Raw genomic sequence first — 22,685 nt, 5'->3', positions numbered from 1 at the left:
ATGCTCTTCGCAGATGAAGGCGTAGAGCCTATGTAGTGTAGTTGAAGGTGAAAGGGGTATCATGAGAAATTGGCATCACTGCCAGTTCAGCGCCACTGAATACCAAAAAGCTTCAAGGCGCTAGTCACATTAGCCTTCTCTGAGGCTTTCTCGAGTACGATGCGAGAGTGTCCCTTCACATCCAGCGCGAGAAGCTGGTACTCGAAATTGCTCTTATCCAAAGGCTTCATCATGTGCACGACGACTACGCCAGAGTTGAGAGGACCCTCCACCTGGAAAGCACGGTTAGTACAAGTATCCCAAATTGACCGGAAATAGTATCATACATGGAAATGCATGCGAAGGTGCTCACGACCCAATCGGTCCTTTTCGACTGATGATCTAGTTATTGTCAGCGTTTCGGTTTTACAGCATAGCAGAAACCATAGAACATACGCAATAGGCTTGTTCCGCGCCCAGCGGCTCGACGTCTGCTCGCCATATGCCTTGATCTCTCTTCGATCACCGAGCAATTTTATGCACTCGGGGTCATCTTTAATGCGCCCTACTGCAGTTTCAAATTGCCATGTCTTGCTGTTTGGTGACAAAACCTCTTGGTAGAAAAGTACGCAGACTCCACCCTAAGAAGAGCATATAGTCAGCAACTATTTGCTAGGTCCTCTGAATGAAAGCAGTTCATACCGTTAGTACTGCTCCAACCAACACGATAACGAAGTTGAATGATTGTTGTGTTGTCCGCGCAAGCTTCTCTCCTCGACTCAAATCGCCCCACTTAACCCTCCCATCGTCGGAGAACACTGTAACGCTTTTCTTCTTGGGTGAAAGGATGTTAGGCCCGTTGCCTATGTTGTTTTGCGTGGCGTAGAGCCGAGTGATCTGTGTCTGTATGCGGGGAGAGGGGCGGAGAACAAGAGTTGCCGAGGATAGTCGGGGAAGAACGCGTAGTTGGATAGAACTCATTGTGAAGGGTCAAAACCGAGCGTCTGGAAACTTGGAGTATTTCAGTCGAATACTGAACTCGATCATTGTTGAAAGGTTGCTATCGGCCTTCATTATCGGTAGCACGTGATTACAATACGGTATTACGATACAGTCGATAGTAGAAAAGACCCCGGCCAAATGGGAGGCGTTGTATGCCGATTACACCAGGCACAAGGTCGATAGAGTCCACGTTCGCCGTTCCCGACTCGGGATGCTTTTTGCCTTACCCTCACATTCTCGCCCAAACCCCCCTTTTCTTTTTCTCTTTCTCTTTCCCATTGATATCTCCTCGGTACCATCATGAGTGCCACAAAGGCGCAGTCTCAAAAGATCTTTGAGAAGGCCAAGCTGAAGCCCGCGAACAAGGTGCGCACACCCCCACCCCGTACCCAGTGATTGTGGCACTCGATTCTGATGTTTTTGCTTTCAGGTGTGCTTCGACTGTGGCAGTAAGAACCCGACATGGTCTTCAGTTCCATTCGGTATCTATCTCTGCCTTGATTGCTCGGCTCACCACCGTAACCTGGGTGTGCACATCTCCTTTGTCCGATCAACAAACCTCGACCGTACGTACACTGCAACACAATTTCTTTACAAACCAAATGTGCCGGTAGCTCAATGCTAACATACCATGCAGAATGGCAATGGGAGCAATTGCGGGTGATGAAGGTTGGTGGAAATGAATCTGCGACCAAGTATTTCCAATCGCACGGAGGTTCCGCTGCGCTGGCGAGCAAGGACACTAAAGTCAAGTACACATGCAATGCAGCTGTCAAGTATAAGGAAGAACTCAAGAGGCGCGCTGCGCTGGATGCGCAACAGTCAGTGGATCCAATCCCGGTGGCAATGACTACGTGCTAACCAGTGTTATTGTTTCATTTAGGTATCCCGGCGAAGTCGTCATCACAGATGTCCCCGCTGGCACACCCTCGGATGGCTCGAGCACTCCTGCTGGCGACGCTGAGGACGATTTCTTTTCTTCCTGGGACAAGCCCTCGATCAAGCGCCCGAGCAACCCCCCATCGCGCACCAGTACTCCCCCCGTTGTCAGCCGGAACAGCTCTCCTTTCCTGAACGCTGGCGCCAGTGCAAATGGATCTCGCTCGAAGTCTCCCTTGTCATCTTCGGAAGAAAAAAGCGCCTCTCCCGCGCCATCTGCTATCCGCCCCACCAGTGTTACTCGGAAGACCTCGACAGCTACCGCTGCAAAGAAGGGCAGTGTCCTCGGTGCCAAGAAGGCACCCAAGCTCGGGGCTAAGAAGGTTGCTGCCGCAGATATGATTGATTTCGAGGAGGCAGAGCGTAAGGCCAAGGAAGAGGCTGAGCGTATCGAAAAGCTTGGCTACGACCCCGAGGCTGAGCAGGCGGAAGCCGAGGCCAAGAAGACCGCCACTGCCGCTGTCCCTATCGCTTCTCCTATCCCAGTTAGCCCTGCTGGCAAGTCTAATGATAGAAACTCGGGTGATGTGGAGCGCCTGGGTATGGGTGTGAGCAGACTGGGCTTTGGCCAGGTGTCGAAGCCCGCTGCTCCCAAGAAGCCAACCTTTGGTTCTGTTGGCCCTGCCAAGCCCAGTCCTGCTGAGGGTAAATTGTCCTTGGTCACCCGACATATGAAATATAAGCTGACACTTTTTACAGAAGCGGAACTTGCTCAGACCAGAACCCGATTTGGCACTCAGAAGGGTATCTCGTCCGATGAGTTCTTCGGACGGGACCGCTTTGATCCCGCTGCCCAGTCAGAGGCCAAGGAGCGTCTTCGCCAATTCGATAGCGCTACATCCATTTCTAGCAACTCCTACTTCGGCCGGCCCGAGGATGAGGTCAATTCACTTGACGATGGTTATGGTGATATGGAGGTTGCCGCTAAGGATTTCATTCGTCGCTTTGGCATCACGGCTGGAGATGATCTTGAGAACCTGTCGCATCTTGTCGGCGAAGGTGCAACTAAGCTACAAGGTGAGCAGATCCTGGTTTGAGGATATAACAAGTTTTCGCTGACTGAATATCACCAGGTGCTATTCGTAACTATCTGAACAACTAGGCTAGTAGTCTATGCTAATCAGATATTGCGCCTTCTACGACTCCAACTACCTTAGCAAGCAACATTTTTCTCTGACTACCCCAGCCCTGTCCTCTTCGTGCTCTACGTATACTGTGCCCTGCTCATTTTGTCCCCCTGACAATATATCTTCATCTGGAAAACCATTGCGATCAGCAGTCGGCCAAAAATTTGGTTTCATACCTTCTGATTTGCAATATGGGCGTGTCATTGACGTTTTTGTTTATTTTCTCTTTGTTTCTTCGCATTCCTACCAATAACACAGGATGATCGAGGAGACCTTTTATTTTATTTTGCTCATCGCTTTGATATGGTTTAGGATACTCGAGAAATTCATGATTTGATATTATTGATAGACAAGAATTTTTGACAAAAGCAGAACCCGACTCTCAAGCCCTACACGGCTCAACCGAAACTCCATGATGAATGAAGAGAACACAGTAGTACATATAGTACAAGTCATACCCAAGTGTTGAATATAAAAAAGGCCCCATATACAAAGCAGCGGCGCAAAGCTATACAAAGAGACGTAGCAGTCCCGAACTAATCAACGCGATAAATCGCATCCGCAACCTTCGTCACCTGCCACATCTCACGGACATCATGAACACGAACAATATCCGCCCCACCAGCCACACTAGCAGAGACAGTAGCAGCCGTACCCCAAACGCGCTCTGCCGGTGTCTTCACCCCAGTAAGATGGCCAATGAACCTCTTCCGACTAGGCCCCATCAGCCAAGGGAAACACTCAAGCCCGGGCATCTCCCGCAGCCTCGGCAGGTCCCGCAAGATCTCCAGATCATGCGGCTGGATCTTAGCAAAGCCAAGACCCGGATCGAGAATGATGCGCCAGCGTCGGATGCCTGCATCTTCGGCTGCCGCGATGCGCGCGCCCAGCTCAGCAGCCACTTCCGGGATAATGCCGGAAGGATACTCATGCAGGGTTGTCATTGTCTGCGGTGTGCCGCGCATGTGCATCAGGATCACGGACTTGCCGAGCCGTGCTACTGTGGGTAGCATTTCTGGGTCGAGGAGACCGGCGGTGATGTCGTTGATGATGTCTGCGCCGGCGGCGCAGGCGGCCTCTGCTACGCTGGCGCGGTAGGTGTCGATGCTGATGGCGATGTTGGCGGCTTCGGGGATGGAGGTTCGGATGTGTTTGATTGCTGGTACTACGCGGGCTATCTCTTCGGCGGCACCGACTGGTGTTGAGCCTGGTCGGGTACTCTCGCCGCCGATATCGATGATTGTTGCGCCGGAGGCGATGAAGTTCCGGACTGTTTCTGTTATATAGGTCAGGTCTGTTGGGGAGTGTTTGCCCCCGTCGGAGAAGGAGTCTGGCGTTAAGTTGAGGATTGCCATGACGTGGGTGCTGCGCTTGGGATCTGTTGCGCGCAGGGATGGGAATAGTGGTGAGATTGGAGTTGTTGAGATTGGAGTTGGTTCTGGTGGCGGGAGAGCCTTCAGATGTGTGCTGTATGTCTGCGTGTCCTTTCCTGGTAGTGGAGGGTATTCAGTTGGGATTAGTCTAGAATCGGGTGGTTAGTAATTGTTTGTACGTCGGTCATTGGGAGCGTACTGGCTGAGAGGGCGCAATACAAAGTCCCGCTCGAGCATCAGCTTATGTGGGATGTTGAGACGCTCATGAGAGAAGATCTCCTGATCATATAGTAGGATGTCCAAGTCAATAGAGCGTGGGCCTTTGTCGATGAGCTTCTTTCTGCCCATTGCAATCTCAATGGATTGGATAGTATCCAAAAGATCCAGAGGTGCAAGTGTTGTTTCCACCTGAGACAAATTAGCAATGCGTTACCATATTTGAAAATTAACTTCGCTAACATACCTCGCATACACCATTAATGAATGGGTCTTGATCAAGCACATACATCGGTGCGGTCTCGAACAATGAACTTGTTCTTTTCACTTTGATCCCAACTCGATCCATTTCAAGACAAGCCTGTTCAATCATTTCTATTCTGTCTCCGACATTGCTTCCCAAGGCAATAAAAGCCCGGTGGATGTCTGGGCTGGAGAACTTCAAATTCATCTTGGAGTCAACTGCTCGCGCAGTGGAGAAATTCCTCCCAGGCGGGGTCAAATGCAACGATGTTATTGAGCGTCGCGATAGACCATTTCTGGTGAGAATTCCTGATAGTAATGGAGCTGTATATACCAACTGGGATTGATAAGATGACCCTATTGAATATTAGTCCTGTTGGATTAAAGTGCAGCAAATCAAACGAAGGAAAAAAAAATGCGGGACATGCATATTTCCCCATTGGGATGATACGCCGATAAGCGTTCGAGGGGCTTCGAAGAGGAAACCAAGGACATACCCAGGCTCTGCAGTGAGGATATTCGGCAACTATACGATGTCGTCAGATTCGCCACAGCCAATTGATTATTTTGGGTGTTTACCCTGTATGCAACTGTCGATAACTAGCGCTTGTGGCGGAAGCAATCAATGGCGAAAGTCTGAACGACCTCCCAATTTGCCGTGAATGAGGAATAAAAGACGCCGATATAGAGGCTCTCTGTATTGTCCTAGTGCCCATTCTGATTTGAGAAAGGAGGCAAGAACATAAATACTACAAGAGCTTCGAGTCAAGTCTGATAAGCTTCACGTGGTTCGCCTGCTTCTTGGCGTTTATGCCTTGACACCTTGGTGCCTTGGTGCCTGGATATCTCCACCTGCCCTGCATCCATCTCCACTCCCTGACTGCTAACTAGTTACTTGATTTGGGACCTTCATTCCTGGACTGTTACATACACTGTGACATGGAGTTACACTTTTTATTGTGGATGATGAGAAAAATGTGTAAAAACTAAAGAAAGCTTTTTTGGAGTTAAACCCCAAGACCAGGATACGCTGTACTGTCAAAACTACTCTGTATGCATGTATGTACTGACGGACAATGATGGTACTCTGGTCGAAGTGGAATACATAAAGGACGAGCCAGATCTCCAGTATGACTTATCCACTTCTTATGAAGAGGAAAGGCAGCCCCTTGCATATAAATCGATCCCTCGGACTTCTATAACGTTGATCCTGTTGGGCACGCTGATATATATCACATGAAGCACCAAATGAAAGAGCGGTAAGAACACCTACTTAAGGACTGGGGAATACTCTGGGGAATACTTTTATGGGATGTACTATCCCATCCTTTCTTTTCAATTTCCACTATATCGAGTCAACAATGGACTTACCAACTAGCGAGCTTGATGCCACCTGGACCAATTCCAAGTCTGTGGATCTGACTAGGGAAAGACCACCTGATTGCTTTACGACTCGCGCGGTGCGAATAAACAAGTGCGATGATGTTATGAATCTCTACACCACAAAGGCAATCAACAACTGGACAGCAGCAATGTGCGACGATGCAGACCGTAAAGTTGGACATGCTTTCTCATCAGTGGGGAATGTATCTAGCTTTATTTTTCCCGAGTGCTCGCCAGATAAGGCACATATCCTGGCATACTTCACACAGGTTTCATTCATACATGACGGTACGCCATTGATACAATTGGCCTTGAATAAACAACGAGCAAGAATTAAAATTTCAAACCAGATCTTACAGATGCATTATCCTCAAAAGATTCCAAGGAAGAGAACAAACATCTATCCCATGCGCTAGACCCCAAGGACAACAACCCGGGCACGTCGGAAAGGGGAAAAGCCATGAAGAAGTTCCTTTCACAGACAGTTCTTGAACTGATTGATATGGATACCAATGAAGGCCAGGAATTTGTTAAGAATCTCAAAGTTTGGGCTGATGACGAAATTGGGTTGAAAAATCCCCAAACGATTGAATGTGTTGACGAATACCTCCACTTTAGGCGACTTAACGGAGGGATAAAGTATGACGTGATACCCTGTTAACATGAGTGGTGCTGATATTCCTAGGGCATATTGGCATTGGTTGGCATTCTCTCACGAGGATAGATTCACGCAAGCAGATTGGGATTCGATAGAAGATCTTCTGAAATCCGCCAACAGGGTCTTTATATTGACAAATGACTACTTCAGTTGGCCACGGGAGCGTCTTTATGGCCAGGGAAGGATTGCAAATGTGATCGAGTTCTATATGAGAACCGAGGGTCTTTCTGAGGAAGAAGCCAAGCAGAGAACAAAGGAGGAGATCCTGCAAGGCGAACATCTTTTCCACAACATGTGTGTTGAACGATTCGCACGAGAGCCGAACCTTCCTCGTCATGTAAAGAAATTGCTCCAGGTTGCTGAGGTAGCTATGGGTGGATATAATTACTGGGCGTCGACATGTCCTAGGCTGAACTCCTGGAAAGAGCAGGCTCCAACTGCAGAGACTGATTTCCATGGATCAAAAAACGACGAAGTTTCAAATCCTACAGGAAAGGCTGAGCTTGTCAAGCCAGTTAAGACAAACCAAACTTCCGGCAAAATTCAAGCGATTACGAAAGTTCAGTCTCTACCTTCAGTATCCCATTTCACATGTACATCTGATTTGGATGACTCGGCTCTCCTCGCTCCAGCTCATTACGTGGAGTCTCTGTCATCAAAGAACGTGCTTTCAAAACTTGTCGAAGCATTCAACGTCTGGATGCAGGTGCCCCCTAAGCCATTGGCAGCAATTAAGCATGTCCTCGATGATCTACATAACTCTTCCCTAATCCTGGACGACATCCAAGACAACTCACCACTCCGACGAGGGAGAACGGCGACCCATCTCATCTTCGGACCTGCGCAATCAATCAACAGCGCCACATACATGTTTGTCAAAGCAGCTCAAACAGTAGACGCCCTGGGTACTCCTCAGATGATGACCGCCTTTTTGCAGGGGCTTGAGACGCTCTTCATTGGTCAGAGCTGGGATATAAGCTGGAGACAAAGTTTTCATTGTCCCACGGAATCCGAATACCTCAGTGCGGCGGACAAGAAGACTGGTGCCTTGTTGACCATGATGGTTGAGCTTATGCAATGCAACGCCAAAACACTGCCCTTTTCATATCGACTTTCACCCTTAGCCCGACTTTTCGGCCGATGGTATCAGGTCCGCGATGACTACATGAACCTCCAAGGGGCAGATTATTCGAAACAAAAGGGCTTCTGCGAAGATCTCGATGAGGGCAAATTGTCCTACCCAATTCTCAAGTGCTGCCAAAAGAGTGAGACAAATAAGGGCATTATTCTCGGCATATTCCGACAAATGCGAATGACAAACACGAAGATGATGCGTGAGAGCAAATTGCATATTTTGGACCTCATGTCGAGTGCTAGAGCTCTGGAGGATACATTCGATTATCTTCAGCAGCTGCAACAGGAAATTGAACGTGATATCCGAGAGATAGAGGTCTTGGCAGGCGAATCTAATCCAGAGTTATTGCTCTTGGTGAAAGTCTTAGGGGCGATTCCCAAGCCTGGTAAGAAGGGGCATTGAACCACTAGAAGTACTGGGGCAAACAAACTGAAGCCGCGCGATACCACGTTACTCTATCAGGAAGGCTTCACTTTATCTCTGGATCCTTAAGTCGATGGATGTTGTTGTTGAAGGCTTTACTTGTTTGGCTAGATAGAATTTGTGCTATCCGAGTCAAAGATGAAGTCTCGCTCTCATTGGCCTGGTACTTGTTTCCTAAACGTACTCGTGTCTTCATGTGCTCTCTAGGAATCTTGCCCTATTTTTCCCATTTCAGGTTCATCCTAGTCTATCCCAATATCTCTCCATTCCTCTCTATATCACTCCTACTTTCTTATTGCCTCGCTTTTTTATTACCTTTTGGTCGCTCTAAGGATGCGGATGATCGACATGCTTAGCGGTGATCCACTAAACGCTAAAGCTTAAAGCAACTTGACAAAGGTTCCAAGGTTTAGTGTTAACCCAGTCTAGGTCTAGGTCGAACGTCCATAACCTAGACCTAATCCAGACTTAGGGTAGATGTCTAGTTCGACTTAGTTTGAGCATAACTTACATACTATCATTTAGACTGCGACATTACCTATGAACGGGCATATTCCACGGGTGTCACGTCATGCACTATATATATCGGAGCCTGGAATATCTGAGCATAATGCTCAGATATAGTGGTCTTTTTGGCCTAGTGTGTAACTCGCCAGTCCAGGGGCAGGTTGTAACAACGGGCCTCATATAAGGCGATAGATACCCTTGGAATAGTTATACCTAATTACAGATTCTTCGATATCTTCCCTCTTATTAGACCATAAAGCCCATAAAGCCCACAACGCGGCCCAACCCAACCCACTAAAATATACCCCGAGACTCGGTGATGGCAAACTTAGTCGCCGATACCTGTGGTATGTGAAGGTCGTTTTACGTGCCCGTGTTGACGCGCAAAGTTTACACTTGGTTCTTAGGTCAACGGAGCGTTATATCGTAGTGGACCAATTCACCGACACCGAGAGTCTGTTGCAAGATTTTTAACCGACGACGTGGGCTCGCTCAGTGGCGTAAATCTACATGACGCCTGGGACATAGTCGTCTTGACATGGGTATCCCCCGGCTAGCTGGACTCATTTTGTAGAAAAGAGCCACTACCTTCGACATCGCCGAAACCTCCGTACCTGAACCCTCCGAATTCAAGGTTTTATCGGAAGTTTATTGCTGGCAGTGCGTCTCTTCCACACTTTCTCATAGTAAATTTTGACTGCCTGACGCGCTGGTAGCTCGTCATTGATTTGTATTGAATCTGCAGGCATAGCGTATTCAAAGTATAGAAACTTTAATTAGATAGAATAAGAAAATTGGAATATCCAACCGCTTATACGGCCTTGTCAAATCTATTTTAGTGGTAATTTTAGCCTTGAGCTGCGCGCATTTGGCACGAACTAACATTGGTTATCCGACACACGAAATGGGGGACGAAATCGGAAGGATTGAAAGCTTTCAACACCCAAATATGGCTAAAAGGTGCGTGTATTACCTAGATAGCACAACGTAGTGAAACAAGACAAGTAAATATCTCAGAAATGTGCTCAAATATTGATACATAGCGGTTACTAAGTATTTACCCACTGCCCATTTCCCCACCAAAACTGACCAACTTTGAACCCTATTCTCTCAAAAAAATTATATTGTAATAATTTTTTCTGATGACTTTAATCAAAAGAGCATTATCAGGTTAGTAAATATCTCTTTCCAAATAGTCCAATATATATGGCTGTTGAGTGACAAGTAGTTGAAATTCAGATGTCAAAATAAATTGTCATTATAGATAGCGAGAGCTAGTGGCTCCCATACTAAACTGCGATCAGTATCATGACTTTGAAAATTGGCCATACTCTATGAAAAATACTTACGGATATTATTTTATAATATATTACATTGGGCTTCCAATTATACATAAGATAAAAAATAAATAAAAATAGGTTACAATATAAATTCATCGAGAGAATAGGCTTCAAACTCGGTCAGTTTTGGTGGGAAAATGGGCAGTGGGTAGATTCTTACTAGCAGGGTCTATAAATCAACCCCTATTTTATAGAGGTATGGGATTATGAACAATATATCATTCAAGGTTGACCATAACCTGCCGAGACCAAAGTAAGATGGACCTTCTTGAGTCTCTGATTGATTGAGCTATTCCAGGTATATTGGATTATACATTAAAGTTCGCCAAAGAGCTATGGTACATCCATCTTCAATATCAAGGTATGTATAAATTATATGCCTCAAGACAGAGTGGTTAACAATTGAGTTGCAGCACCGAGTACCTATATTTCGCAGTCTAAATCTTCCCATTATCCGACTTTCATTGCTTTGACTTATACCTGTTTAATTTCGTGTTTCCCGTTCCGAGAAGACTTACGGCAGAGTCGCCCATTGTTGTTCCACGAGTAAGGCAGCGGGTCAACAGTCTGGACCTCCCAATCCTCAGCACCAACGGCAGTTAAGGCAAAGAAAAGACCCGTAGGGTCATATTTCTGCTTGAGGGCGTAGAGACGAGGGTAGTTGACTCCGTGAAAGGCTTCTTGGAGGTTCGGCTCGAGGAGATCGGCCTCACTCATGTAAGCGCCTGAGCCTGGGGCAATCTTACGTAGAATATCCATCCACTTGGTCACGAAGAGCGAGGAGCTCTTTACCACATCCCAGGAGGAGGTAGTATTCCACTGAGAACCGACAATAGTATGAGACAGGGCATCGCGCCATGCGGGGAGCACGGAATTGTCTGTGGGGGGCCCAACGGCAATGCCGGTGCCGCTTATGTGGAAGCCGGCAAGGAAAAGGCCCTATACCATGTTAAAACCCAATATATTGACATAGTAGAGAGTATATCTATGCATTTGTGTATACATATGCGGCATACCTGATTGACAGCGTCCCTGTAGGCGGCCAAGGTTTGGTTGCGGAGATCATCGCTCTGGAAGACACTACGGGGGAGCAGGCGAGAAGCAGTCTTGGCCACATCAGTTCCAATGAGTTCTTTGGGGAAGGCCACTGCCCAGGGATCATGGCTGGAAGAAAGTTTTAGCTAAGGTCATACATGCCAGAAATGAACGGGGAGACTTTAGACGCACAAGTTATCCGCGTGGTTGTACCACGGGGTGTATGAGATATCCAGACCGTTGAGAGCATCAAACCATGGAGCCAAGAGCGCCTCAGTCTGGGCAACACTCATGTTTGGCGCGACGAACGATGCCATACGGAAGTAGTAGTCGGTATCACCGGCATATATCGTACCATTCATGGCCTCCGACGCACCGATGTGGAAGTAACCGTAGGTGCCAGCATCAACAAAGGTCTCAAAATTGTCGAGGTAAAATCCAACAGCAGCCCAGAAGGCATCCGGACCAGGAGTGTCTTTGATCGTGAAATTGAAGGTTACAGTAGTAGTCTCCAACTGAGGTAGAGCCTTCACTGTTAAAGAGGTGACGACTCCAATGGTGCTACCACCCCCACCGCGAAGCATCCAGAAAACTTCCGAGTTCTCAGTAGAGGTGGCAGTGATGAACCTACCATCTGCCAGAACAACTAAAGCAGACTTAGTAGGAAGGTTTTATCTAATACGAGGTTATAGAAAGAGACTTACCTTGCATGGCGAGAACTTGATCGGCCGCCAAACCGTACAGGCTGGAAAGGGGGGAGTGTCCACCGCCGGCAGTGTAGCCACCACCTAAACCGACGGTGAAGCCTTCTCCACCGACAACGGAGTGACCGAGGGTCTGAGCAAACTTATAAGCCTCATAGACTTGGACACCTGAGCCAAACTTAATCGCTGGCCCGACATAGCCATTGGCCGCCTTAAAGTTCGGCAAATACTCTTTATCCTTGAGGTAGTGCGTCCATATGGAGAGAGCACCTTTGCCGGAGGCCTTGCCATTGAAATCATGTCCAGTATTCTTAACCACTAGCCGTAAGTTCAAGTTACGGGCAAAATTGACCGCTAGCTGAATCTGAGCAACGGTGGATACGTTCACTGCATACGTTGGATAGCCGCCCTGCGTGCAGTTTGTAGTATAGCTATACGGTGGTGGTAGGCACGAGCGGCCCTCATACAGCGGCAGCATTATTGAGGTAGAATCAGCCATGTGTAGGTCAGACTTAAGCCAGTCAGCCGAAATACTTGCGCACTTAGCGGCATCGTACTGCGGCCAGTCGGGATAGCAGTAGGCTGCCAGGGGCACGGTCTTAATTAGGTTGCCGCCGAGCAAGATATCGAAGATGTCCCAAATCTTATCCGCGGGCCACCAGGGATCTCCGGGCATTACCTTGCAGCTATGGCGCACACTCCTCTTGGAGTCGCTTGCAAAGGCGAACATATTAGCAACAGTGCTATTATGCAAGGCTACCGACACATCATAGAGGACGCCTTCGGTTAACTGCACCTTCTCATTATGGAATAATGAAGGGGCTGGACCAGCCGTAGGGACTACCGTAGTTGCTGCTGCTGTGAGTGATGTTGTGGACATCGCCCGAGCGAGCGAAACGCTCACGACGAGAGTAACTCGCCACATGCTCTTCATCCCGGAGGATATTTACCAACCCAATTCTAAATACAAAGAAAAAAGAAAGATGAGGAAAGTCTGATTAAAGGTTAAGATATAATATATGACCAACCTTTGTCAACAATGTGGACAGGAATGTTACTTAATATATCTGCTACCACGCAGCCCTTGAAAGACTTCCGGCACAAGAAACTAAAGAACCACCGGGCTTTCAAGACATTTTGCACCTATTGGGCTAGAGGTGCTATACTTTAATTAAGATTCATCGGTCTATTTATTTGTTTGGTGGTATAGCCGACAGGACAAAAAGCCTTCTGCACTAATTAACTAGTTACATATCTTGGCCAAATAGGCGCGTTCATATATTGGAACAATGGGAGATATTTACATCCTATAAAGACAAGATCACAGAAAGAATACTCTACTGTGTTTTTGCTTCATGAAGTTTATCATCTCTTAGTGATCGACACGTACATCGGATATAATGTCTGGGATATACCCACCATATCGTCATTCTTGGTAACAAAAATACCTACGCAGTGGATAGAACATATCATTTTTTATCCCAGTAGCTCGTGCCTTTTACCAAATGGACCGAGCTCGCCTACAATCCCATTTTAGCCCCTGTGAAGACCTTCATCCTACTCTTCCTAGTATGTCTAACCAGCCAGAAAAAGGTCAGTGCACCTGGTCATCTGAGGATTCTTAACTTTCGACTGCACGCCGCTATCGTCACTTTTCTTTTATTTCTCGTCTTTGAATTGCATATCCCACACCATAATAGCGAACTCAACGAGTTCTCGCGTCGAAATGACGATATCGTGTTCTCTGTTGTTCTCTGCTGGCCGTCGAAAAAGAAGGTGAAAAGGGATCACGAGCTGAGGTAGAGGATTTTCGGAATTAAAGTAAACTTGACCATTAGACCTTCCTCTAATAATAAAGTGTGCCTTTTGGATGGGTTGGGATACTCCCGAGCTGCATTCCCACTGGTCGATAGTGATCTCGGGCTTGTTCCTATGGAGACTAATGCCGATAGCCACATTGGCCTCCTGTTTTTCTGGATCTACCCAGTACTGGACATTCCGATGAAGTTTTGCGTAAGACCGTGAATTGGAAACCTCCAAAACAAGTGTCGGTCTCCTGGGAGCGTCCCTGGGGGGTCTCTGTGGACCCCACCCCCCATCTGCCTGCTTCTTCGTGCCATCTGTGGCGAGCATTATTGTGCTTCCCAATAATTGAATTGCGTTCTTTAGGCCCATTGGCTCAAGGGCCTCTTCAATCATGTCGTGGAAAATCAACGCGGCTTCTCTATCCACTGGGCTAGCCATCTTGACCACAAGGATTTTTGTTTTTGGATTGAAGAATATCCTGATATTGACTTGTAAAAGAGAATCTGAGTCAAGGAAATCGTGCTCAAAATCAGTAGGTTCGATAATGAAGATGAGGTGTTCGCTTTCATCGTCGTTATCCCAGTTGTTACTGTCGTCCAGGGTATTTGTAGTGCCTTTTATCGGTGGTGGCGTGATCGATTGGTCTTTCCGTTCTTCGTAACTTGCACCACTTTCCCGATCTTGTGTTTTTGGGCCAGAGGAACCATAGAGACGATCATTCTCAAGGAAGATGATCCGGCAAAAGTCGTCCATACCGTTGTAGTGATATACTTTGACCGAAGGAGGTAACCCTTCAATATCCTGGAGGTCATGTTGGATAGTACTCTCATTAAGCCCGGACATATTTCATGGAGATGGAGAAGAGATATCAAGATGGTTGATTCATTGGGAAAAGGGAGTGAGAGGAAGGGGAGCTAGCTACTGGAAGTCGTGACAAACGGGGTCACATCAGGTGATCACAACTGTTTCTCTTCAGAGAAGAGCTCAGCTGTTTTCAAGCTGTACGACAAGGTGAAGTATATAAATTGCCTTCAAAGGTTCCTGTCAACAGATAAGCCATATCTCATTATGACTGTACTGTGTCGTAATATCCTGTCGCTTTAGTGTATTTGAATATCGAAATCTAACGCTTGACATAGGATGATTCACCTTTAATATCATGGTTATTCCAAGGTTAGTTACATAGGTACGAAGATGTATAGCACAACTCAGGGGTAATACCCTTTTTGGGGGACTTGATGCCTGGCTGCCTAATTTTAAACCTGTCATTCTCCAACAAAGACCTCTTCGTCTAACAATCTACAACGGGCGTAATCATGTTTGCCAGTCTTAAAACCACATTCGCCCCCTCTACCATTCCTTCTGTGCTCCTTGTTATTGGCAATCTTGGTTCCACACAGTTTGCCAAAATCGAAGTTCTTCATCTCCTACCCGAGAACGGCACCATTGAGCGCTTTGGCCTTGCAACCCATTCTTCCTCCTCCACCTTCCACCATCGCGGGGCCAAAGAGCAGGCGCGTGAACATATTGGCACGGTTACACTTCACGTTGGAGATGGTGGGGCTCCCGACAGCTTCCTCGACGCCGTCGAGACAAGCATCCGTAAGCTGCGGAATGACCCTGTAAGCTCGAGCCCAGCAGAGCTACAGACAGGCAGTGTTGAGGTAACTCAGCTAGTCGATGACATCCTTCGGCCCGCGGCTCTCGGTGCGATCCACGAAAAAGAGGGGCGAGATCGCTCTATGAATGCGACACAGACGTACCCTGTTTTTATTATTTACATCAAGCGCTCGAGAGCAGGGAATATCGTGCCTGCTGAGCTGACGAGCTTTCCTTCATGAGTTTCCAGAGGTTCTTGCGATTGAGGTATGAATAGTAATTGCGGTGTTTTGAAATAACATCACCATGGGTCACAGTCATACAGCATATTAGGGCCCGAAAAAGTTCATAAGGACAAACAGAATGTGCGTTTGCCATTGCAACGGTATATGTAATCCCTCAGGAGTAGCGGTTTAAACCCGGGCGGAGCACAGGACTACACATTATTGCCTATAATACTATGACACTACACAGTGAGGACACTCAAGAGCTAGAGCCAATTCCTCAAGAGACCTGGGCCTCTCTACCCAACCTCCCTCCGCTCAGGGTCAACCGTTCCAGCCGTTGGACGCCGGTTCTTTGCCCATTCTCCCTCTACCATCCTCAAGCTTGGCACTCACGATGGCGAAGGCAACATGACCGCGCTCGCCCATTCCATCCTGGGCTCCTGTGTCCCGCGCATTATTTGCATTGTCAAAATTCCGATAATAACCTGCGACGCTTCGACGCCCAGTCGCACCCAACATGGCCTTGTCCTCACTCACCAGCTGGGCACGCCGCTAGTCGAGCTCTGGCCCTCACTCACCCCTCCGCAGCGCCAGACCGTTAAGACGGATCTCTGTCGTCTTCTCGTGCGTATGCGTAAGCATCGCTTCTCTTACTACGGCCGGCCTAACCGGCAGCCGTACCTACTATTCTCCGAATTCGGCGTTGAGACATACGACTGTTGCGCCTCCCGCTCAGAGTGGGACGATTCGCGCGTCCGCGCGCTACAGGCTAAAGACCCTGACACGGAACGTACACTCGCCCTTGAGAGAGTTCAGCGTGACACGAACGGTGTAGATGGTTGGGACCACCCTGTCCTCTCACATGGGGGCTTATCTGACCGGAACATCCTCGTGGACCCCTCTACACTCGCAGTGACTGGCTTCCTAGACTGGGAGATGGCTAACATCATGCCCGCGTACTTTGAATACGTCGCAGCACGGCTGTCTGGTGGTCATCAGCCCGAGTGGAGGAGAGAACTGTTAGATGTGCTACGATCAGTTCTACGCTTGGAATCCGATCCTAGGTGCCAGGAAGACATGGATGCCATTAATGTCGACGAAAGAGAGGAAGGATACAAGAGGACGATGGCGGCATGGGATGCTGTCGTCGATGTTGAGAGAATCGCGCAGGGATACGATGATAACTGCAGATGGACTTTTGAAACTGGTCTACCAGATGTTTCACAAAACACTGGTTCTGTCTTGTAGTTTAAAGGACATGAGCAACAGGAAATACATGGAACTGATTCAGACATTATAGAGTGGCATTAATTGACACTTCTTGATGATCTAAATGGGATTCTACTTATTTCAGTCATTTTACTTTCAGCTACATTTCGCTTTCAGTATGTATTCATTTGACATTCACTGTTCATAAGATCTGTCCCGTAACTGAAGAGTATGGTACTCCCGAACTTCACATCTCTTCAGAAAAGGTCCAACAAGGAGAGGGACAGAAAACCAGCCGGCAAGGCGCTCACTCCGCGCTCTCATCCTTGACAGCGTCGTTGGTGGCCTCGTTGTCTTCGGCCGCACCAACATCTTCCATGGTGGCGTCGGTGGGGAAAGCAGGAGAAGCGACAGCAGGAAAAGCAGCAGGGGAAGCAGCAGGGGAAGCTTCGGCCTTAGCCTCCTTTTCCTTCTCCTCGAAGGCCACCAGTTTGGCCTTCAGACGAGTCCAGCGCATACGAGCGGCAGGAATGTTGACGCCGAGCTCCTGAGCTAGAGCTGGGTTGGTGACCTAGAAGTAATATGAGTTCAGCCAACTGGTATATTATATTAATAGAACTGAGGGCAGGCTGATATGACCTCCATATTGGTCATCTTGAAGGCTGTCCAGAGGAGCAGGATGTCTTCGTCTTTGAAGTGGCTAGCGGGAGGCGCTCGCTTGCGGGCAGGGAGACGAGACTTGACATCAGGCTTGGTTGGGGCCATATTGATGAAATGATTTAGAGATAATAGAGATAAGTTGATGAGATGGTTCAGAGTTGATGAGATGATTTGGTTTGTTCGGAGTTGGAGTCGATGAGAAGAACGTGATAAGAGGAGAGGAGAAGGAACGAAAGAGGAACGAAATGAAACTGGGGTATTTATAGGAAGGAACTGACCCCTGCGCCGTCGCTGAGTCGCTGCCTTTGATGTGAACGCTGGCAGGTACGAGTCAACTATGGGTAGCTCCTTCCTAATTCAAACATAGATAATGCTAGTCAAATTGAGATAGTTGTGTATATAGTGAGTGCTACAAGTCAACCAGCTACATACATAGAATGCTGTGATGCTAATCATCTGGATATAATTCTCCCTTCCAGCACATCTGTGCCCCTTGCCTATGAAGCATCTCAAGCAAAGCCGGCACTAATCACCCAGCTCACGTCACTGTTGAAAGAAGCGGCGGAATCGAACGTGTGAACACCGCCGTTGCTCGCAATGTAAAGCACGTTATCGTAATGGCGGAAATAGCGAGTGGGATAGCTCCAGGATCGAACTGAGGTGGTATCGCCATTGAGGCCGGTCTGCGGGCAGAATGTGGCGTCTTCGTGGACTAGTTTCGTGCCATCGTTGACCGCAAGCACGAGTGCGAACTCAGCATGCCGGATGAAGCTCCCCGGAGTATCGACGGACTCGAACGAGAAACAATCGCTGTTGGCAAGACCAGCGCGAACTGTCCAACTAGCCTGCTTCTTGAGGGCGGTGGTGCTGGATGACGAGACGACCTGGGTATTGATGGTAGTGCCGGTGTGTGCGATATAGCGTGTTGTGTAGCCAGACGTAGTAGCCCGTAGCGAGATCGAGGAACCGACGGTCAGCGGGGCCCCACTAGTCAGTGGTGCGGTAGCGTACTTGGCCGCTACGATGTCAGCCTGTACAGAGTTCTCGGTGGCATCGGATGGGTAGCCTGAGGTCATGACGCCCTCGTAGAAGGTGCCCTGGGCGCCGTTGCTGTTGTCGCCGCCGATGCCAAGAATAATAGCGCCCTCTTTGCTCATGGGGTTGTATCCGGACACACTTGGGCGGGCGCCATTGTAGTATGTTGATAGGGAACCAGACGCAGCATTACCGCCACGAATGGCCCACTTGTTTGGCCCGCCCTTGATAACCGCGTTTACAAACCGGTGGGAGATCGATGGGTCTCCAGCGTTGTTCTTAGGGCTCGAGCCAGAGAACAGACCATTCTCAAGATCAGCCATGATCCAAGGACCCTTCCCGGCACCGGAGCCCCAGACAGTGTTGTCGCCATAGTAGATGGCCTCCATGTGACCGTTGCCCGTATCAGTGCTGCTGATCTCGGCGTTGCCGTAGTCAAAGCAACAGGCACCATTGTAGTGTGTTCCGTCAAGTACTGCGTACATGCCCTCTGCTGCATCTCCTACAGCCGTGCCGCTAGGGGCGTTGTTGCTATAGCCGGTGCCAGGGGACATGAACACGCCGTACGCCTTCTTGCCATTCAGCGTGACCGGTGCACCAATCGCGCTGGCCAGATTATCGTAGCCATTCGCTTCGGGGCCTTTGAAGCCACCGGGCGGCGCCTGTTTGAGATGATTACCGCGGCCAGACTGGTCATAAATGATCGTGATCAAGCAGGTTGTGCCTGAACAGAATTTGTCCTGAGCAGCGGCATTTGCAACCCCACCAGCGGAAAGCGGCGAGATATCTGTTGTGGTACTATCAGAGCCACGTTTAACCTGGTAGAGTGCGCCGGTGTAGGCGTTGTACAGGGCGCGAGTAGTGCTGTGTGCAGCGATGCAGGGAGTGTTTCCGGAGGCATAGATATCACAGGGCCCAGCTTCAACAAGAGTGCCAGTGGCAGCAAGGCCTAGAATAAGTACACAGAAGCGTTCAAAGCTTCGTCGTGAGAACATGTTTGGTCACCTTTGGAACAGTAAGTTAGACAAGCCTTGTCGCCGTTTGAACCAAGATGAATTGATGGGCACTAAAAGAAAATGAATGGTCTTATGCCGTGCGATGTCCTTCATATTTATATCATTCAACTCGTTCGTTAGAAAATTCTGCTCAAGGTAAGAAGTAGCAGGGGTTTCTTAAGTGGCGGTAATTCTCCTCCAATAATTCTAGTCATAATGTAGGTGAATGAATTTCCCCACAGGCCCGGTGAATGCAGCGGGTTCAAGTGACTCTACTCACAGAGCTAGCAAGAAGTGGATAGTGAGACGGAAGCATTTGTTCCGTTTTTGATGCTACCTAGGTAGCAAAAACCCCTAATGTCTGACTTCATGTTACAAGGATAGGTTGTTTCTGCATGCACTATCATTAAAGCTTGTGCCACCGGGATTTTCCCCTTTTATCTTCTTCAAGGCGGCATTAGTAGAAAGCCAATTGAACAAATTGCTCATGATTGGACTGGATTCAGACAAGCCTAACCAGCGTGGGACTGTGGCGTCCTAGCCTGAAGTTCAGTTGCGGGCTTTGGTGCCCTGAAGATGCGGGGCAACGAGAGGTACATGTACCAATTAAGCATTTAGGCCGAGAATACGGAGTACTTGGCCGTGGACCAAAAGAGCTTAGAATCGTACGATGGCTCTTGGAATCTTGGCCTGAAACCAGAGGTAGCTGGTATGAATGACAATGCTCGGCTTGCGAGGCGACTCAATCACTGCAATGTGGCTTGCTCGTTTAGTCCTGGAGAGGGACAAAAGGAATCCCATTGGTTAGATGGCAGAAAACCAACTCGAGCCAGCTTGGAGACAGACCATGGGAACAAATATCATCCTCTGTACCTGATCTTTCAAGCCAGTTCTCAGCTTATATCAGGCAATTATAAGACTTGGTAGACGTAATGTGGTGCCCCGCCCGGGTCATATAGCCTAACGTAAGCATATTAACCTCCAGGGCTAAAACACTATATGCAAACGTTGCAAAACGACCAGACACATTTTCCAAGGTCACTCCATCTGGAATTTCTTGAGCCATTATCTTCCTTCGATCGCCATGGGGGAAAAACGGCGAATTCATCCTCATAGCTGGTTCTCAGACTGGTGTGTGTGTTTTGGCCCGCTTGGTGATGCAATGTGTCTTACGTTTCATAAATTATGAAATGGACAAAGGGGCGTGCTGCACGGGTCCTGCCATTAACCATCAAATGAATAGAATCCGCAGGCTGCAATGCATGGTCTCATCTTCTGCGCCCCACCCGGGCAGCTCTCAATAACTACTCCGGTCTAGATCGGGATGCCGACTGTACTCCGTACATAGCCTATGGTCCCACTTGTGGTATTTGCGATTGTGCTTTAAGGCCGAGGCCGCAGCGCTTTTTCCCGCTTGTTTAAAGCCTAGTTCAGAGCCGGGCATGATATGTACAAGCCGTTCATAACAACATCTCCTTAGTGAAGATTCTTCATTACAATCCCTTTCGTAAAAGTAAACCTTTCTCCCAAGACCTCACATGCTGGAGATGACCAGCCCTGAATGAGAGCAGCTCTATCTGTGATTTCCAATAGAGATTGCAATAGAGTAGTTAAGAAGAAAAGGGCTCCCGAGAGTGGTATAGAGGTAGCAGGCAATTGTTCCGAGTTGAACATGAAAGGCAGGCTGATGTAGATCCCCTGTAACAGGGAGGAAATGGTTTCATCTGACTGGTCACATTGTAGTTTGAAATTATCACCTGGCAAAATTGCGGGCGACAGCAGGTCCAAATTGTCGATGATTATCCGGTTAGCTAAAATTCGGGCTAGACGATAGTAGTTCCACATTCGAGCATACCAAACGTCTTTATAACTGGATTGTCGTGCTTCGGGGGGTTCGTGATAAGTCCACGACACAGGAAGTGAGTTTGCCCAGCTTTGGAGGGCTTGATCATGTGTTATGGCGAGTGAAATTAGCTCGCTGGGTGGAAAGAAGCTCTGGGTTGCCATGCCCCAGATATTCACTAAGGTTCCCATTATAGAAAAGAGTCTCATTGCTGATAACAAGGGATCCTCGTCATTTTTCGGCGTATTTGATGATGCTCCAAAGCGAGCTGGTAATTCCAGTAAGAAGTGCGGAACTGTTTTGCCACTTATAAGACACGCAAGTACCTTGAAGTATGAGTAATTAGTAAGTTTCTTGCCCTTCAATGGCATACCAACGTACTGTGGTGTAGCAAATTTCTATGAGTTCTTTCACTGGTGACACTGGAAGACTCTTGGTAGAACACAAATAGCCTAAGAATGCAGCAGCACCGTGGACATGCTTTTGCCAAGCATGTGAAGAAGATTGGTTGTCGCATGTTATTATCTGCAGCATCAACCATATGTCAGTCCGGTGGTGAGATCTAAATTAGCAGAATATGAGAGCACAGAACCTCGAAGATAGACAAAATAAAACTTCCAGCAATAAATTGTTCGATTCCAGAGCTCTGTTTGGCAATGATTGCTTTATTAAGGACCTTTATAGCAAAGGTATATTTTCTTCGCGCAATATCCATCATATTCGGATCTTTGTGGACAATGGCGAGTGCAGCGAGACCAACAGAGGTGAGGCTGATGGTGGCGGAAGAAGGGCGCTCCGCACCGGAGTCCATCCAGTGCTTACACTCATCTCCCAATGTCCCAAAATTGTCAGAAAATACTTTTTGTGCAAGTTCTTCGACATTGAAAGTGGGTTTCATTGCGATTAGGCTCCAACAAGTGACATGCTTGTTGGCCGTGATCACCCTTGTAGCATTACACTTTCGAATGGTCGACTTGGTCTGGTCTCGGAAAAGTATATCTGACGGAGACCTATAACCAGTGCAGTCTAAACCAGCTCGAGCGCACTGGCTGCATCTTGGTCTGAGGAGATTGCACTTTCGAGAGGTTATTATTGTCAATCAGAATTCTGTGGAAAATTAAAAGCTAACCTTGATTCTCCTAGACCTGCAGTTCCCACAGGCTGGGCTAGCTCTGGTAGATGCCATGGTGGCAGAGTGAATTTCGGAATTAATCCAGTCAAAGAGCGTGGCAGTAACCGCCGAGGCA

General features: G+C 48.1%; 9 protein-coding genes across 9 annotated transcripts; 3 read left to right on the top strand and 6 right to left on the bottom strand.

Annotated features, from left to right (window-relative positions):
• Window positions 1-86: 86 nt before the first annotated feature.
• Window positions 87-960, bottom strand: tim21 (the record flags this gene model as incomplete). Its single annotated transcript, XM_040794899.1, has 4 exons — window positions 87-272; window positions 327-381; window positions 436-620; window positions 682-960. 4 exons carry the CDS (start codon window positions 958-960, stop codon window positions 87-89), a joined length of 705 nt encoding a protein of 234 aa, XP_040652576.1.
• Window positions 961-1,281: 321 nt separating this feature from the next.
• Window positions 1,282-3,022, top strand: PGRI_071840 (ADP-ribosylation factor GTPase-activating protein; the record flags this gene model as incomplete). Its single annotated transcript, XM_040794898.1, has 6 exons — window positions 1,282-1,347; window positions 1,412-1,547; window positions 1,619-1,802; window positions 1,865-2,565; window positions 2,620-2,937; window positions 2,994-3,022. The coding sequence occupies 6 exons, from the start codon at window positions 1,282-1,284 to the stop codon at window positions 3,020-3,022; spliced, it is 1,434 nt and encodes a 477-aa protein (XP_040652575.1).
• A 561-nt stretch (window positions 3,023-3,583) lies between these two features.
• Window positions 3,584-4,928, bottom strand: PGRI_071830 (folic acid synthesis protein; the record flags this gene model as incomplete). Its single annotated transcript, XM_040794897.1, has 3 exons — window positions 3,584-4,568; window positions 4,620-4,828; window positions 4,884-4,928. 3 exons carry the CDS (start codon window positions 4,926-4,928, stop codon window positions 3,584-3,586), a joined length of 1,239 nt encoding a protein of 412 aa, XP_040652574.1.
• Window positions 4,929-6,240: 1,312 nt separating this feature from the next.
• On the top strand, window positions 6,241-8,457 carry PGRI_071820 (bifunctional terpene synthase/polyprenyl synthetase family protein; the record flags this gene model as incomplete). Its single annotated transcript, XM_040794896.1, has 3 exons — window positions 6,241-6,550; window positions 6,622-6,901; window positions 6,948-8,457. 3 exons carry the CDS (start codon window positions 6,241-6,243, stop codon window positions 8,455-8,457), a joined length of 2,100 nt encoding a protein of 699 aa, XP_040652573.1.
• Window positions 8,458-10,775: 2,318 nt separating this feature from the next.
• Window positions 10,776-12,944, bottom strand: PGRI_071810 (FAD-binding oxidoreductase; the record flags this gene model as incomplete). The annotated part of the gene is made up of 5 exons (XM_040794895.1): window positions 10,776-10,798; window positions 10,844-11,264; window positions 11,342-11,489; window positions 11,553-12,006; window positions 12,065-12,944. 5 exons carry the CDS (start codon window positions 12,942-12,944, stop codon window positions 10,776-10,778), a joined length of 1,926 nt encoding a protein of 641 aa, XP_040652572.1.
• Window positions 12,945-13,723: 779 nt separating this feature from the next.
• PGRI_071800 (uncharacterized protein) lies at window positions 13,724-14,713 on the bottom strand (the record flags this gene model as incomplete). Its single annotated transcript, XM_040794894.1, has 1 exon — window positions 13,724-14,713. The coding sequence occupies one exon, from the start codon at window positions 14,711-14,713 to the stop codon at window positions 13,724-13,726; it is 990 nt and encodes a 329-aa protein (XP_040652571.1).
• Window positions 14,714-15,186: 473 nt separating this feature from the next.
• On the top strand, window positions 15,187-16,944 carry PGRI_071790 (phosphotransferase family protein; the record flags this gene model as incomplete). The annotated part of the gene is made up of 2 exons (XM_040794893.1): window positions 15,187-15,492; window positions 15,964-16,944. The coding sequence occupies 2 exons, from the start codon at window positions 15,187-15,189 to the stop codon at window positions 16,942-16,944; spliced, it is 1,287 nt and encodes a 428-aa protein (XP_040652570.1).
• A 268-nt stretch (window positions 16,945-17,212) lies between these two features.
• PGRI_071780 (uncharacterized protein) lies at window positions 17,213-17,670 on the bottom strand (the record flags this gene model as incomplete). The annotated part of the gene is made up of 2 exons (XM_040794892.1): window positions 17,213-17,476; window positions 17,545-17,670. 2 exons carry the CDS (start codon window positions 17,668-17,670, stop codon window positions 17,213-17,215), a joined length of 390 nt encoding a protein of 129 aa, XP_040652569.1.
• A 404-nt stretch (window positions 17,671-18,074) lies between these two features.
• PGRI_071770 (alpha-L-arabinofuranosidase B) lies at window positions 18,075-19,595 on the bottom strand (the record flags this gene model as incomplete). Its single annotated transcript, XM_040794891.1, has 1 exon — window positions 18,075-19,595. One exon carries the CDS (start codon window positions 19,593-19,595, stop codon window positions 18,075-18,077), a length of 1,521 nt encoding a protein of 506 aa, XP_040652568.1.
• Window positions 19,596-22,685: the final 3,090 nt, after the last annotated feature.

Source organism: Penicillium griseofulvum (genome assembly GCF_001561935.1).
Source record: "Penicillium griseofulvum strain PG3 chromosome Unknown contig_6, whole genome shotgun sequence".
In the NCBI taxonomy this organism is placed as follows: Eukaryota; Fungi; Ascomycota; class Eurotiomycetes; order Eurotiales; family Aspergillaceae; genus Penicillium; species Penicillium griseofulvum.
This window is presented reverse-complemented; position numbering and strand designations above follow the sequence as displayed.